The 17,681-nt window shown below is 42.2% G+C and overlaps 1 protein-coding gene across 1 annotated transcript in view; it reads left to right on the forward strand.

Moving 5' to 3' along the window:
• LOC147901109 (exopolysaccharide production negative regulator) overlaps positions 1-1,054 on the forward strand; it is a 54,208-nt gene extending 53,154 nt beyond the window's left edge. The window contains exon 5 of the mRNA XM_087375927.1: positions 62-1,054. Coding sequence (XP_087232053.1) covers positions 62-431 — 370 coding nt within the window. The 3' untranslated portion in view covers positions 432-1,054. The remainder of the gene's footprint in view (positions 1-61) is intronic.
• Positions 1,055-17,681: the final 16,627 nt, after the last annotated feature.

Consider the following 17,681-nt stretch of genomic DNA (forward strand, 5'->3'; position numbering starts at 1 on the left):
AGGCTTGGTCAGATGCAAATGGTAGTATGTGATGTGATTTATGATCTTTTTGTACTAACAGGTTGTTATTCTCAGAACAATCGATCTTCTCTACGTCTAGCCAAGCTAGTCTCATTTTCTGGAAGGCACTAGCCTCTGTTTCTGTTGGCATATGCTACTCTATGTTCGTCATAGGGTTTGCAAAAACAGTACGGCAGCTACGGTTTATGTTGATTCACTCCAATGAGTTCTCAGATTTGGAGGCTGTTTATTTTGAGGCAAGATTACAAATAACTTGCGTGTTTATAGCAACTTTGTTTGGTGCTATTTGGTATAGTGGGCAGAATGAAGAGTTGGATTCACACATAAATCGATTTGCCGCAGCTTCTTCAGAACCATCCAGATCAAGCACGTGGTGGGAAGAGCTTTGGCAAGCCTTGAAAGGTGTTTAGGCAAGTCGTATTGCCCATGTAACAGGGCAGCTACCAAGTATTCATCAATAAAGATGATGAAAGGTTTTGTGCAGCGTGTACTAAATTGCAAAGGTTATGAATTTTGTATGTCCTGTGTGGATCTCAAAGTTTCTTCGTCACTTTGCAATTCAACAGCCTTGGGGATTCCCCTGGGAAGTCATTTTGGAAGGTAGAAAATTAAAACAATCTTAGCCCCTGATCCATGTCTACATTTTCTTGCTTACAACTATGCAACCATGGAAGCATAGTTTTCTTATCTTGTTTTTTATCGATGTGCTTGCATGATTTGCAAGTAGCCTGTGGAAAAGTCAATGACATGGTAGCGGTATATATATTTGTGGTAATGCTTTTTGGACAACAAGACAACGTATGCAGTGGTGGTGAGGTGGGTGTTGTAAGTCTTGGCCATTTGTCTGTCGACGGCTTTGGTATGGGAAACAGATGCCGTAATTTTGATTAATCGCATGCCAAGCCACGAATAGAATGGCTATATCGCTATTTATGTTATGAACTGTGAAGATATTCTCCTATTATAGCATCAGTTATGGAAACAAGTTTGAGGATGCGTCTACAAAACTTGGACTTGAGGATTAAGTTTGCAGAAGCACCAATATTGGTGGGCGGTGACTGTCATTGTGCTGGCGTAGTCTAGAACATATTCCAACTTACCTGCATTTTAACTATGTTGAAGTTGGAATTGATAAGCAACTAGAGCTCCTTTGGTTTGTACGTCTTAGTAGCAGTTTCTTTTTTTTTTGGGGGTTCTTGCAAGTTATGGGGAGTACATTGGCGAGGTGAAAAACTAATGAGTTTATATTTAACTTTTTTGTTTAATTGCAATAGTTTTCAAATGAACGGGCCTTGTTTGTCTCTGTTTTTTAATGTCTCTGCCAAAAGTTACCGATGGATTTCCTATGTTGTTATAAAGGAATACTGCTTATTATACTGTTTACCGATGGATTTCCTATGTTGTTACACAAGAATACTGCTTATTGTGTTCCCATGTCGCCTTTTACAGGCTTTTCCGCGTCAGATCTTGTGTTTCAGCTGCTTGTTACTTCTCTCCACATCCAAGTCATCAGATTACCAAAAAGTAGGATTTAGATTCTACTTCTTAGCAGATCCACATAACAAGGATAGAAGCCAAGGCCTTTGAGGTAGGCTTCAAGTCTGGTCTTGAGGAAGTATTGCAAGTTGCCTGGCTTCGCAGTGGACGACGGAGAAGCGTTTGGTGAGCGAAGGGGATCACAAGTCTTGCAATAGATCTGTATGTATATCTATATACAAAAATATGTGTATAAATATATATAGATATATCTATATATACATATATCTATATATATACAGATATATGTATATATGTACATGTACACACACACACACACACACACATATATATATACGTATATATATATATATATATATACACACACACACACACACGTGTGTGTGTGTGTGTATATATATATACGTATATATATATGTGTGTGTGTGTATATATATATACACACGTGTGTGTGTGTGTGTATATATATATACGTATATATATATGTGTGTGTGTGTGTGTGTGTGTGTGTGTGTGTGTACATGTACATATATACATATATACATATATCTGTATATATATAGATATATGTATATATAGATATATCTATATATATTTATACACATATTTTTGTATATAGATATACATACATGTATATGTATGTATGTATGTACATACATATACATTATATCCTTCTAACTAAATGAGCAATCTTCACTGTCACGGATTGGGTAGGGAATTCTATTGAGCTCACGAGCACATTGGCGGCTTTCAAATCCATTTTAATTGTGCCCCTTCCATGGATGTATATCATGCCTAGGGAAATTTGATGCAGGATTTCAATCGTTGCTATCACGTATTGCCACCCAAATGGAGTCTTCTGTAATGAGCACTTTACACTATGCTTTGTGTCGATCCAGTTCACTGTCCATGAGCTCCATCACTAGCAACTCTACGGGGATCCATTAGTAGCTCGACCTATGACTCGCACGATATTTGTATGCATCATTTCGGAATGAATCTCTATCTCTTCCTAACTTCCTCCCACATTTTTTGTGTGTCCTCCATTCTATACCTTGCCGGTCAATCTCTAAGCATTGTCCAGGTAGTTTCTTTGCTGCATGAAGAGTATTTGACATTCGAAATAGCACACAAAATGTGTCACAGATGTCAATGGTATAGTCCTCTAACGAATCCAATGGGGAGAGCTTAATCATCCTTTCATACCAACAAAGTTCTCAATACAAGCTTTAAAAGTCCTTAGGAATATAGTGGTGGAATGGCTGAAGTGAGCTACAATCGTCGAGAAGGTTTCGAACTCAGGCCAAGACCAAGAGAGAGCCATTGTAGAGGCCACCCGTCTATGAAGCATCGGAATTCACGTTTGAGAGACGTGCAATCTATTGATCCATTCATCTTCATGATAGAGGTTGCATAAGAGCTACTCGCATTATGGTGTTCATCCCATGTCCGAGCTCCAATTCTTGTTAAGAAATTTTCGTGATAGAAATTGAATCTGCTCCCCTTTCCTCCTCAATCCATCAACAGAGGGATGATTTGATGCTTACATTATCGAAGTGATGCACAAAGTCTCAAAAGACAGTCGAACTATGAATGTTGTAGCCACTCAAAATTAGATGAAAGCTATGAAGGACAATCAAAATTGGCAAGCCCCAAAAAAGAGTATGCATTACAGTAGTGCATCCTTGGTGAACTATTGTAGTCAAAGATGCATGTAACTAACTAAATGGAAGTTGGACTCTCAAGAAGCCATGTCGATATGCTTCATGCGAGTGAGGCATCGTCTTTGTAAAATTTTGAATAGCCAAAGCTATAGTGAAATAGATATACGTAGAATGGTGATATATTGAAAGGATTGCGTCATGCAATTGGGACATGGTCGGATGGCTTAATGGTGGTATATTGAAAGAATTGCCTCATGCATGTGGGACATGGTGGATCGCTTTGATAGCATGTTGGGAAAGAAAGATGTGTGCATGAGAGAGAGAAAGGGAGAAATAAAAACACAAGATTGCTCCATTACATTTGCTTTCTTTCATTTGCAATTGTGTTTGCCTTTACTTTTATGCATAGTTTTTTTCTTCATTTCCATAACAATTGTATTTAGTTCGTTGCATGAGCATTATTGCATTTGCATGTGATTTCATGCATAGGTTTGTTGCATTTGCATGTACATTCATGCACACGTTTATTTCAATACATTTGTTGAAATCTCATGTAATTTCATGCATTTCTTTCATGGTAATTGCAAGAGCTCCAAGTCCAATATAAGGATGGACTACCCATGCTATGTCACAGTGCCATGCACAAAATTATTTATCTGCATTGGTCATTGTCCACTCAACAACTCCAAAAGGAACACTTCAAAACTATACATGTCACTCTTTGAATTGAGTTGATAAGGCTAGAACTATTTTGGATTGTGCATATTGGGCTAGCCTAGAGTTCCAAGAGGTGAAAGGTTACTAAGATGAGCTTAGGACTAGTCTAAATCACAAGTATGCACATCCATATCTCCATCTAAAATGTTAGATGCTTTTGTTAAGATGAATAATTTTGGGAGATGCATACACATGCACGTACTCAATCCCTCTTGTAGAGTTTACAGAGAAGGGCTAAATTAAGATGGAAAGGTGGATGATGTGCCATACCAACACCTGGTCATTCTTCTAGGAGTGACAAGATGAAAAGGATGATTGGGCAACATGACTTGGGAAGAGTTTCTCACCAAGTAGAAATTTCATTGCATAGTTGGTATTGTGCAAAAAGGTTGTGAATTGTATATTAGGTTGTGAATTGTATAATATAAAGGACAATCCACCTCATGTCTCTTTACAAAATAAGCACATTAGTTTTTCTCTTTTATTTGCAATATCTTCAAACTTTGAGGTCCTATGAGGCATGTTTCTTATAGAATCCTTGGTTGAGGAAAAAGTGACATCAAGTTGAGATATTATTTGTGTTTCCTTGTTTTGAGCTTTTGATTGAGTAGCGGTTTCGTGGTTTAATAATGAATGGTATCAAGTGGAAGTAGATTCAAGAAAGATTTGGAACGTGACAAAAGTTCCCTAAAGCTCATTATCGAACAATGTCTACTCCCAATTTCTCATGTAGAATGTGTACCTTTGCTAGAAAAATTGTGTGAAAGCAAAATTTGGGAGTTTTTGGGTAGTAGCCCAAATCACATGTATGGAGATGAAATAAAAAACAATATGAGGAACAACCTTTGTGGTGGAATCTCCATTCAACACTTTTGTGAATTTTATATTCACATACATACACACACACACACACACACGCACACACACATATACACAGAGAGAGAGAGAGAGAGAGAGAGAGAGAGAGAGAGAGAGAGTGTGTGTGTGTGTGTGCACACGTATGTATGTATCTCTCTCTCTCTATGTGTGTGTGTGTGTACACACACAAACACACACACACACACACACACATAGATAGATAGATAGATAGAGAGAGAGAGTCGATTTTGCTGAAATTCCATGAATTGAAGGTGTGAAAATTGCCTCTTTGTCAAGAGGTCCTCTCAGAAGATCAATAATATGACTTTACTAAGAATGCATGAGAGAGAGCACCTTTATGTCCTTGGAGAAATTGTGATGTATGGGTTTACAAACCCACTATGGGGTTGTGAAATTTTCTTCAAAGAACACCGTTTATAGAAACTCACTACTAAGGCCTTTACGAAGAATCTATGAGAGAGAGCACCTTTATGTCCTTGGAGAAATTGTGATGTATGGGTTTACAAACCCACTATGGGGTTGTGAAATTTTCTTCAAAGAGTACCACTTATAGAAACTCACTACTAACGCCCTTCAGTGTATATACGTTGATGTGTGTAGGTTAATGCATCAGACATTGTGCGGGATATCAACCTAGAATGAAGGGATGTTTTGAATTACATCCATTCCTACCTCATCCTTGGCCATCCACTACTTAATAGCTAGAAGCCTTTCTAGTGAAGGGTTGGCTAACCTAGGTTAACTTAACCAACAATCGAGTTGGTCATCCCCATCTTGATTCCGTTGATTCCTACTTGAGTAACAAGATTTTTTCCAAGGTAGTCCAATAATTACTATTATGGAACTAAACCAACCATAAGATAAGGATGTTCTTGAAGAATACACTTGAGTTGCCAAGAGTTTTCATCTTTTGAAACCTTTCCACTTGATCATATGTTGTAGGTAAATTTGGTTCTAGAGGCATGATCCCAAAATCCTGAGATGTGCTTTGGAATATCTATGGTGTGAACTTCTTTGTCCACATGTGGCAACTCAATGAGTACATGACATGTGACTTGAGGATTGATACATGAAATACTTCATGTGTGGAAGTAGGGGCTAGTTTTGATTGATAAACTATTGCTCCCACTCTATATATGATGTTGTATGGCCCACTGTATCTATGATCCGAAGCAACTCTAGGAGGAGGCATGGTGAATGAAGGTGAAGGGATGAGGGATCAACCATAAGGAGAGGGGAGGTGGAGGTAGGGCAAAGATGAGGGGGACTGAGAGTCCAGCCTAAATGAGAGGGTGCTAAAAGGAGGTGAGGGGGCTGAGGGAGGAGCTATGGAGAAGGGGGAGGGGGAGATGGAGTAAAGGTGAGGGAATAGAGTGTTATAAAGGAAAGGGTTAGATGCCCTAACCCTAACCCTAAATGGGTTTGTATATATTCTACATTTTCAACTAAATCTAGTGTACAGTTAGTCATTTGTGGTGTGCTCTCTAGATGTGCCCTCTCTCCTCATCTCCACTCTTCTCCTCTCCCCTCTTCATATTTTGTCATGGTATCAGAGCATGGTTCTTCCTTCCGTTGAGACGCCATCCTTCTTGTGAGAGTGAGATCGAGTGTTCTCTTCCATTGAGAGAACTTCTTTGATAGAGAGATTTCGTCCATTTGAGAGGAATTTTTGTCCATTCAATTTGTGAGAGTTTCATTGAGAGATTCATTTGATTCTCTATTCCGTTCATTCTTCCATGAGAGTGAGTGGTTCTTCATAGTGTGAGAGATCTCCTTCAGAGTTCACCCAAGAGATTTGAGAGAGAAAGAGATTTCTGTTGATTGAGAGGCTATCAACAACCTATCTGCAAGCTCCCGGCTCCAACAAAGCTCATATGACCCAGAGCCTATCTCCAGCAGCAGTAGCAGCAAGCCAGCAAATGAAAAAGACCTCCATGGCCTCAACGAGCTACATAAGGCAATCAGCAACCTCTAGCTAGGCGATGACCTTCCAACCTACGAGCTCCATGTAAGGAGCCTCTAACGATAGCCCGAGGTCTCACGCAATGAAGTAGTGGATAGCCTCTACTCCTCAACAATAACTACCTTCAGCCACAATGACAGCGGCTCTCCTTCACGAGCTACAGTGCCTGACAGCAAAGCTATGGCTGCAATGCCTCACAGCAAATCTATGACTCCAGGCTCCAACTCTTTGCAGATAAGTGGACCACAGCGCTCGTCTTCAAAATACTCTTCACCGGCCGACTGGCTACGCCCAAGCCTTACCTCTGTCTCAATGACAGCTCGCATAGCGGCTCGTTCCATAGCCTTAGCCAAGCTCATAGCCTTAATCGGAGGAGCGAGTCCACACTGCCATACGCTCCACCAACTAGTCATGGGTGATGACCAAAAGCTATAGCCTGACGCTTCAAAACCTCTACGAGCTCCCGGCTTCTACCTACTTCTCCAGGCTCTCTGTAGTAACTGTAGAGCTAGCTGCCAGCCGCTCTCTAGCCTACAACAGGTTCTATTCTACTTCCAGTGCCCAATGCCCATCGCTGCTCCATCTCTGCATATACAACCCCTACGGGCTCTAACCTTAGCTAGCGCCCACAACACCGCCAACGCCAGCACAAAGCCAAGTTTCTGCAATTGCTACACCAGCTCACGAGCCTCTCCAACTATGTGCATCGACTACCTATAATGACCTGCACACAATGAGTCTCTTAGACGATGCCACGGACTAGTAGCCAATGCGTAGCGCTCCTATCATCCAGATCTCCAAACTCCTAGTGCGCACAAGCGATGCTTCTCTGCTCCTGCGCTCCAACGAACTCTTGCACCGCATCAATGATCTCCACAGACGAAATCTTCGTCGAAATCTTCATAGATTTTGATCACCCTTCTATTGATGCGTGGCACGATATCACTACCCCTAGACTTGGTCTACAGTTTGCCATGTGGCAAACCTTATCTACCAAGTCACTCCCAAGTGCCACATCATCAACCTCATCCATAGTGACACATCAGCTGCCAGAGTGGCAACCACATCATCACTAACTACCACATCAGCAGTCCAATCACATGCCATGTCAGTAGTGACACATCGCCTACCACGTCACCCTTGCCAGCTCAACAGTGACACATCACCCTTGCCACATCAGCAATAGTGACACATCACCTACCACGTCACCCTTGCTAGCTCAACAGTGACACATCATCATTACCGCATCAGCATTACCACACCATCACTTTGATAAGTCAACAATCAACTGCCACCTCATCAATCAACAGTTGACCAATCAACACTACCACATCATCAATGCCATGTGGCACACTAACCCTCTGCATGCACATAGTGCTCCACAGTCGCTACATGTGACCACACCTGCCACCTTAGCACAGGGCTCCACAGGCACACCTCTTGCTAGGCACAGTGCCACAGCATCACTGCATGTGACCCACAGTGACACATCATCATTCAGCACCATTTGCACTCCTTTTGCCCCTCCACCTAGATCAAGGCATATCTCTTGATCCAGGAAGAATTTGAGGTGCTCCAAAAAGGAAAGTCGCTCGATTTTTTGTGCTCTACGCACTTGTCACATATCACGTGCACATTTCAGCATAAGTTACACTCACATTTGAGCCTCGCCGATAAAAAACCACTTCCTACATGCATATTAGCCTATAAATCGACGCATTTGACCCAGCACTTAAAAAGAACAAAAAAAAAGAAATTATTTGATGTTCTTTCATTGATCGACGATTGGTATAGATCTAGATCAGAGTAGACTAGATTGCCATAGAGGGGACGCTTTGAATTTCCCCAAGTTGCCAATCTAAGCCATGCCCGAAATTCCCGACTAGTACCTACTCGGAGTCGGTCCATATGCTCACATATGGTTTCACATCATCACATTACCTGAAACCTAACGTTCACTAGTTCAGTGAGCGGACTTTAGAGTTTTTCAGAGGCATTGCCGATTGTTCAATGGGTAGATAACATTTGATTTCACACACACATGCCACCATTGTAAAGCCTATTTGGCTATCTCATAGCATTGTGCATATCATTTCAGCCTTGTAAAGCCTCTTGGCTATTCCCGGCATCATTTGCCACAAGCCTTGTAACAGATCAGATTTTATATATTGCAGTTCTATCTTCACCGAGAGTTCAGATTCCACTTGGCACAATCAATGTTTTTGCAGTTGATTCATATAGAGATTTTCATGACACTTTTGAGTACATTTCTTACACCATGTCTACAACTAGCAGCCTCAATTTGCAGGCATCTGCTAAGCTCGACAACTCCAATTACGGTACATGGAAATATGAATGGAGACCATTCTTGTACTTCAGGACAAATGGGAGTATGTCGATGGATCTACACCTAGACCATTGGATGATCTAGCCAGCGGTAGCTCTACACATGTTATCAAAGCATCAGCAGTGAGATCTACAGCTACACAAACAATTTTCACACCTATAATAGATCTTGCCATTGCCCGAGCTTAGGCAGAATGGGATAAGAAAGAGAAGTACACTTATCATCTGATCAAGCAGAATGTGCAAGATGTCATGCTAGGATAGCTCAACACAGTCAAGACATCGAAAGAAGCATGGGATCTGTTTGCAGCTCTCTACGAGTCTAAGAACACATCCACGATTCTCACACTGAGAAACTAGATCAACCAGAGTTTTCGCAATAGTAGCGAAACCGGTCATGCTTATGTACTCCGGATAAAAGACTATAACAATCAACTTGCAGTACCAGGAGAGACTATGAACCTTGCAGAAATGGTTCAAGTAATCCTGAATGGACTAGGAGAGGGATACGAGAATCTAGTCCAGAGTATTGCCATCCAACGGCAAATTCCAACACTGGAAGAACTTCAGTCGGTCCTACTAACATCAAAATCAGCAAAGACAAAATCATTCCAACTGAGGAAGATTCCAAGGACGAGGGAATGCATCCACCAATGTGTCAAACATCCAGTGCAACTACTGTCACAAGTTTGGACACTATGAAAGAGATTGCTGCAAGAAGCAGTACGACCAAGGTGATCAATCCAGCAGTAATTGAGGGAATTTTTGAGGCAGAGGAAATCATCATGGTGGACATTCTAGTCACAAGAGTCGGACACACCCTTCTCACCAATATGGGAGCCGTCACCAACTTCTCCAACTATCACATTGATAAGTGCAGATGCCTTAGCAGAAGTACTTATTCTAGAGGTCGGGATTGCGAAATTGCCCCACGAGATGCTACAGCTCGATGCACAATTGCAACCAATAAGTCTCCACCAATAGCACCAACCAGAGCTCGAGACAAGATCGGCACCCGAACTAGAGGAAAGATCGGCACTAGAGCCTGAGACTACATCAGCACTCGAACCGCCCATCGACGCCATGCCAATCGATGAGCCACAAGGGGAGCTAGTGCCAGATTAGCAGTATGACTATTGTACACAAGGGACTGAAATGCCATTGGAACAACCTCCCCCAAGTACTACAGAATCATCGGGATGGCTACATGGGCACCACTTGTATCAGCAATATTGCCAGACCTCATCACCCTCTGTCATTCTCCAACATCGAGCTAGCCAAATGATCCAAATGTCAGAACTATTCACTAGCTTGGCCAAGGAAGAATATGCAAGAGAATTGGAAAGACAAACTACATCAGAAATCAAAGACCAATTCCAGGCAATCGCCATAGAGGTCAAGGCACTTCGGGCACAGATAGATGAGAAGGAGGTAGAAGAAGTGTGCATGAACCAAGCTCTCCAAGCTCAAGAGAAGGAAGTAAGGGATGTGACCTCCAACCTCCACCAAAGTCAAACAGAGCTGACTGCGGCAGTAGAAGCAACGGCAATCCTATAGACCTACTATAACTCCTTGACATCTGCACATGCTCAATAGACGGAGGTAGTGGCACAAGCTCGACTCACTCTAATTCACAAAGAAGAAGAGCTCTAGGATTGCAAAGACAAGCTCGAAGACATGAAACAATCTTTGGCAATACATGCCTTCAGCATTGATGAGCTTACAAGGGAATGCCGAATCTTAAAAGACCAACTTGCTACCGTTCAAGAGGCCAGCACTTCATAAGCCCAAGTCTTGGACCAATGGTCCAATAACACCGAAGACATTCCTCAACAGGCAAAGGTCACCTTGCAAATGAGAAAGCTTAAGGAGGCATACACAACCATCTACCATCAATACAAAGAAAAAATGAATGAGATGCACTCCCAAAAAATAATCATCTCCAAGCTTGAACTCCAATTGCTAGTGTACAACAATGAGGCATTGGAAGACAACACCAATGACGCCCCACTACAATGCACAACCGTGGTGTACCAAGAGCTTGTGGCTGCTCTACAAGTGGAAGAACACCTCAATGCACGCGTGCTTATCCAATGGAAGCAACTCCAAATCAGGATCATATCTGCTCATCCAACAATCAACTGGGAACTTTCCATCGGGACTAAAACCCTGCGCATAATTTGCCAAGACTTGTCTGAAGATGAGAAAAATATCTTTTTCTTGTCTACACATGCCGAGTTCATAACACTCAGGACGGATGCTTTCATTACATATGTCTGCCTCATGGGTAGTCCTCCCCTAAGGGTTATTGCAGGTTTGTTGCCATTGCTACAACGGCCATCCCTATTATTTGCACGGCACGACATAACCGACATCCCACCCATGCAGCTGATCATCCCATCGCACTAGCAAAAAGAAGCATCAGAAGATGACAAGGCCTATCTCACATCCAACTTCCCATATCTAACCACTCTTTCTGCCAACATCATAAGCTCACTTCCCCTTGCTGCTACCACCCCCTTAACCTTCCTTGAGCTCCATCCTAACATCTGTTCCCTCCATCATCTCTTTGCTCATGCCTCTCACCATTTTCAACTTACCCAACAGTCACAAACTTACGATCCCCTCACACCTAGCTTTTTCCCCTCCCTTGCTAATCCTACCCTTGAGGATTACCAAGCTGCTCAAACCATTTGCCCAATTCTTTCCCCCCTCCCCTCTGCTCCCCCTTCCACCACTATCACTCTGCCATATTTCTCCCCAATGTCCCCCGATTCTCTCCCTGCCCCGTCATCACCTCCGACACTTCTGGTGCTTCCATCAGTAAAAAATGACATAGTATTTGATTTTGAATATCAGGATCCGGATAATCCAATTCGTACGCCCATGCCAAGTTCCAATGATGGGTATGATTTTGACGAGATACCACTTCCCAGTAACCCAATCAAGGAATTTTGGAGCAAATATCATGATATGAAAACTCGAGGTGGATGGCCCTTGACAACTATCCTAGCAACCTTCGTCAGCGTCAAACTAGTGAAGGTTGGATTAGCAAGTTGGGTCCACAACCTGATTGGCACCGTCCCAAGCTCTTTGATGTAATCTTCTTAAAGGAGTACTTACGGGCACCTCCATGTCTCAGAAACCATCCCAAGTTCTATGCACTTCCACGGAGTAAAAAATGGGAAGCCAACATACACACTTTGGCTGAAGATTGAGTCATTAATTGGCCAATGATCGAACCCTACTCTAGTGTAGAATGGAATATCCAAGGCACCATGGTCCAAGCACTTCAGCAGCATGAACAAATAATGTGCGGCAACATTGATCACTTCTTTCGCCAAAGTGCCATACTCTGTAAAACATTAGAATTCATTCTGGAGGTCCCATGTTACCTTGATTCCCATTTGCCTCCACTCAGCTTTAATCCCAATGAAAGGATTGATGCTCAGATTACAAGCCGGCTCTATCAAAGAGTGATCTTCTTAGAGGCACGCCACATATCTCTGTTCAAGCAAATGATGGATACAGGCTACCTAGAAATTGCACAAAAATTGTATGGTGCTAAGGCTTTATAGCAGGATTGACTGGCATGACACAAGCTCCACAACCACTGGACTAAAAACATGGCAACCCAGGTACGTGATCGCAATAAGCCATAACCCGAGGATGGGTAATAAAATGGATCTGGGAGTATGTTGACTCTGTGCCAACATGAACTTATGTAGAAAGGGAATGTGATACAACTTTGCGTTACAACTTTGTGTTATAACTTTGTGATACAACTTTGTGTTACGACTTCTACATGTAGAAAGAGATTGTGTTATAACTTTGTGTTACAACTTCTACATGTAGAAAGAGATTGTGTTACAACTTTGTGATACATCTTTGTGTTATAACTTCTACATATAGAAAGAGAATGTGTTACAACTTTGTGTTACTTTGTGATACAACTTTGTGCAGAGAGAAAAGCTCTCCAACTTGTATAAATACCCCATAATGGAATGAAGCCCACACTCTTTGGGGCATTGTGTTGAGTCTACTTTGGTATTCCAAGAATTTGTCTCAAGTGTCCATGCTTCCTTGCACTCCATGTCCAAAAGCATGTCCTAACCTTGCAACTCCTCCTCCCCTCTCCTCCAACCTTGTAACCCACCCTCTCCCTCTCCTCCTCTCTCCTCCTCCTCCTCCTCCCTCCTCCTCCTCCCTCCTCTCTCTTCTTTCCCCCATGCTCTTACACCTTCTTCCTCTCCCACTCCTATGCTCCCCTGAACCCTTTATTCCTCAACCCTTAAAACTCCATGATCTACGAGGGAGACGAGTTCTCCACCATGTACTCTACCCTGACCTTGGAACCTCCTTCTAAACCTTGGAACCTCCTTCTAAACCCTGGAACCTCCTTCTGAACCTTGGATCCTCCTTCTACCCCTGGACTCCTTCTAAACCCTGGACCTCCTTTTAAACCCTGGACCTCCTTCTAAACCCTGGAACCTCCTTCTAAACCCTGGAACCTCCTTCTAACCCTTAAACTCCTCCTAAACCCTACAACCCCCAATGAAGGCAAAAGCCTTCATTACCTCAACAAAGATGATTTATGTTCCTTTTACACATGCATGTACTTTGTTTGCTTACCACACTTAAGCCTACGTCACTCACCGGAACACAACTCGAGGTCCTAAGCTATACATATACTACAACCGACAATCCCAATATATCTGTAGGTGACAAAAAGCCTCGGAACCCTGCAAACATAGAATACCCAGCTCTTCCTATGAAAGCAGTAGGAAAGATACCCAGCTCTTCCTACGAAAGCAGTAGGAAAGAGCCAACACTAATGTACCCCCTATGTGCACACACTCACACACGTATCCTCCTACTTTCTCACTAAAGGTGGAAAGTCTATACTTCTTTATGTGCTTTAGAATTTCCCCTAGTCCTTAATTAATTTTCTTTTAAATTGATTGCTTATAATTTTCTTTTCCTTAAGATATACATACATACTTATAATTCTTAATTAAATTATACACACATGTGCGTAATAAAAAATCACCCCTTCTCGACTGTGTGGAGTATGGTGTAGGAATCTTGGCTCATTGTGTTTGGCTTTACCAAAGATATATGGATATTTCCCCCTTGGACTAATTTACGATAGGTCATATTGTTGGGCAATAAACCCAATAAGCATTTTTTTCCCCTTCTTGTCCCGTGTTAATTGTCACCCCTTATGGATTTGTTTTTTGTTAGTAGTATCATTGAAGTTAGGTTGTAATCTAACTAACCCCCTACCTAACTTTCCTCACCTACCCACCTAACCATACATTTATGTAACCCTTGGTGTCAACTACCTATTTTTCCTAACCCCCACCCACTGTCCACATCTTGACTTTGCTTCTCGTGCCCACCGCCCTTGATTTTGCTATTAAAAACCCACTTCTTACTCTCTTATCTCTAATGGCATAGTCACTTCTTGTGCATATGTGAGTAGGATAAGATTGTATCTCCTCTTCTACTCCTTGCCTTAGTCGAGTACCCTCTAGAGAATACAGTACTGTAACCCAGTAGCCCCACTCCTCCATAGTCTACTCCTCATGACAACCCCTCCGTTTCTTTCTTGGTCTCTATTCTCTCTCCAAACGAGTAGCTAGCTACTTTCATGCTTTGGCAACTCCTTCACTTCTTTGTTTAAACCTTGCTTAGAGCCTGGGTACAAGAGTTTTGTTGCGATTCTTCTTCACGGTTGATTAGGTGGGGATTGTGATAATCACAAAAGCTCAGATGGTAAACCCATTCTATTGCATGCTAGTTCGATCGGTTCTATGGCCCCCTTACAAAAAACATCGAAGTCTGTGACTGGTTCGCTCTCCCTTCATCGTCGTAGGTTGGTTGATTATGTGACCTGTTTAGCGTTGCTATTTCCTATGGTTCTTTTCCGTGGCTTGATGATAACTCTTTTCATCACAGCCTTTCTTCACAGTAGCTCTACATTGCAAGGCCACAATTGATCATCCCACAATGATTGTCTTGCAAGTTTCACGGTGCATGGCCCTCTTTCCTTGGTTGCTTCGACTCCCTTCACCACTTCATTGAACAACTTAACCATACGGCTCAAGCCTAAAGGCCTTCCGGATGTTCTCACGGTTTGCTCTAGTCTCCATCTTGCTACTCCCTTGCCTTAAGTAGTGCTTGCTATGAGTTTTTGAGTTTGTGATACTGTCAAATTACGTGGGTGCACTTTGTTAAGCTTCATGTAGCTTTCGCCTTCTTGACTTGATCACGAGTCACTTTACTTGCTACGCAACCTTTCGGTATTCTTCTACTCTACATACTAGCTTTTGTTTGAGGACACTGGTGTTGTGTAATGCCCACTCTGGCTTTTGCTATGAAGAGTTATTTAAGCCACTAACTGCCTGAGATGCTGGCTTGCTAACCTTTCTCATTGCTACAAGGCCCCTTGTCTTTACTTATGACTCTTTCATGATCGAGGTGATGAAACTGGTTGCATTTGTCTCGTTTGCCTTCTACTACTTGCTTTCTTTTGACACAACCATTACTCTTGGCTATTCCTCTCCCCATTCCATTGATTATGACCTAAACCTTCATATCTTCTTATGTAGCGAATCACAGTTCTAACTGCTTCTTTGCCTGGTGCAAGCTCGAAGCGTGACTAGGTTGCTTGTAATAATTGCTCCAATTAGGTTAACCACTGTGGATGCACAGGCCCTCTTCCCACGGGGTGACCTGAGCTAATGGCGTGCACTTGTGCTAAGTGGCTACCATCTTTATTCATGCTCCAATGCCTAATGTTGATCACCTCTTCCTTTGTCTTTTGTAATGCCAATTTTGTGTGCAGCTCTCTTACACTATCTCCCCAATTATATATAACATTAATTTGGCTTTCTTGAGTAAATACTTACTTTGGTTTGCCTATTTAAAGGGTTACATTCAAAGTTTTTTCTTATACCAAGTCCTAAGTCTTATTCTTTATGAGTGAACTCATCTCTGATTTCATAGCATACTCCCACTTGCGTTGATCCTCGTGCATCATAGCCTCTCTGTAAGCAAGAAGGCTACCCAGAATTAGTAATAAGCATCACATAGTCTACCCCTGCAACAAACCTGTCAAGTGGTCTAGACACTCTAGATGTTCTTCTCAAGGGCATTTTAGCTTGCTGTCTTGCCTACATACCAACCACATTTGGCTCATCATTGCCACCAATAGATGATCCATCATCTGCCCTTAATTGTGTACCTGTGGGAGTACCTGGTGGCACCATTTCCTGCATATTCGGTGCATGGAAAACTTGCTATCTATTAACATATGCACGTGGATTCACATCCTGGAAAGTGATTCTCCTCATTTCCACATCCCTCATGGGTGTCCTATGCATCTTCTTCTCATTGAAGACCACATCATGGCTTCGTATGATTTTCTTTGCTTCTGGATCCCAGAGACGATAGCCCATCTCTCCAATTTCACTATAACCCAGAAAGATGTTGAGATATCGAGAGCTCCACTCATGATATGCCAGGGTGACCGTTGTGCATTTATGTCACCGACTTGTTAGCTACAAATGCGGTTGGTACACCGCCCATGAATAATAGCTGGATGACAGCTATCTTTATGTACTCTAGTTAGTGGCTCAGTTATTATGCCACCTTAGTTAGTTGAGTTTGGTTTGAGACCCACATATAGGGTCCACCTATTCTTTTGTACTTAGAGTTCTTTTGGTTTTCACAACTAAGAAGAGGAAAACTATTTTCGGCCTCCACCTTTGTGTATATTCCCCCATTGTGTATGTGAGAAAGCTGCAAGTGAGACTCCTTCCTTCTCTCCCACTCTCTTCACATGGTATCAGAGCTCGGTTTGTGATAAGGAGCTCAAGAAAGTAAACCAAGTTCGCGGTGTCCTAGTAAGAGGATCAGTGTTGCTTTCCTTTTTTTTCTGAGTTTGGGAGTAAATCTCTGCAGGTAGCACAACCGAAAAGTGCAAGAGTGCACTGTCTCAGATTGGGACGCCCTTCACGGTGTGGCGAGAGGGCAGTATATGCTACATGATAGGGCAAATCCCTAAGTGAAATTATTTTTTTGATTTGAGGCCATTTCGGGGCCCGTTTTGGTGGCGAAAGTTTTTCGCAGGCACTCAGGAAAGTGCCCTGTTTTTGCTGTGCGACCACTGTTCTGTAGATCAATGAAAAGTTATCGCAGAAATTACATCTTATGCTTGTGCGCAGAGATATTGGGAGTGATAGAATCATTGTTATTGCTTGTTGATGCTTAATCATCACTAGGAAGTGACTGTGTGGTCAAATACCACTCTCATCAGTTTTGCATATTTGCCCTTGTGAGGCAGAAGTTGTGTTTTTTTATAGTGACAGAATATTTTGTAGTGTTCTCTGTAATGGCGTCTGATGCTCTTTTATAGATTGTCACTGAAAAGCTTGACAAGAACAACTTCCAAGCATGGAAGTTTAGAATGACGAACTTCCTTAAGGGAAAAGGCTATTGGGAGTTTATTACTAGAGTTGAACAAGAACTAGTTATTCCTAATGTTCCCAATCAACAGGAGTTGTAAGCATTTAAAGGCTAGCATGAGA

Source organism: Dipteris shenzhenensis, chromosome 6, assembly GCF_047967505.1.
Source record: "Dipteris shenzhenensis isolate YYH24624 ecotype China chromosome 6, Dip_SZ_1.0, whole genome shotgun sequence".
In the NCBI taxonomy this organism is placed as follows: Eukaryota; Viridiplantae; Streptophyta; class Polypodiopsida; order Gleicheniales; family Dipteridaceae; genus Dipteris; species Dipteris shenzhenensis.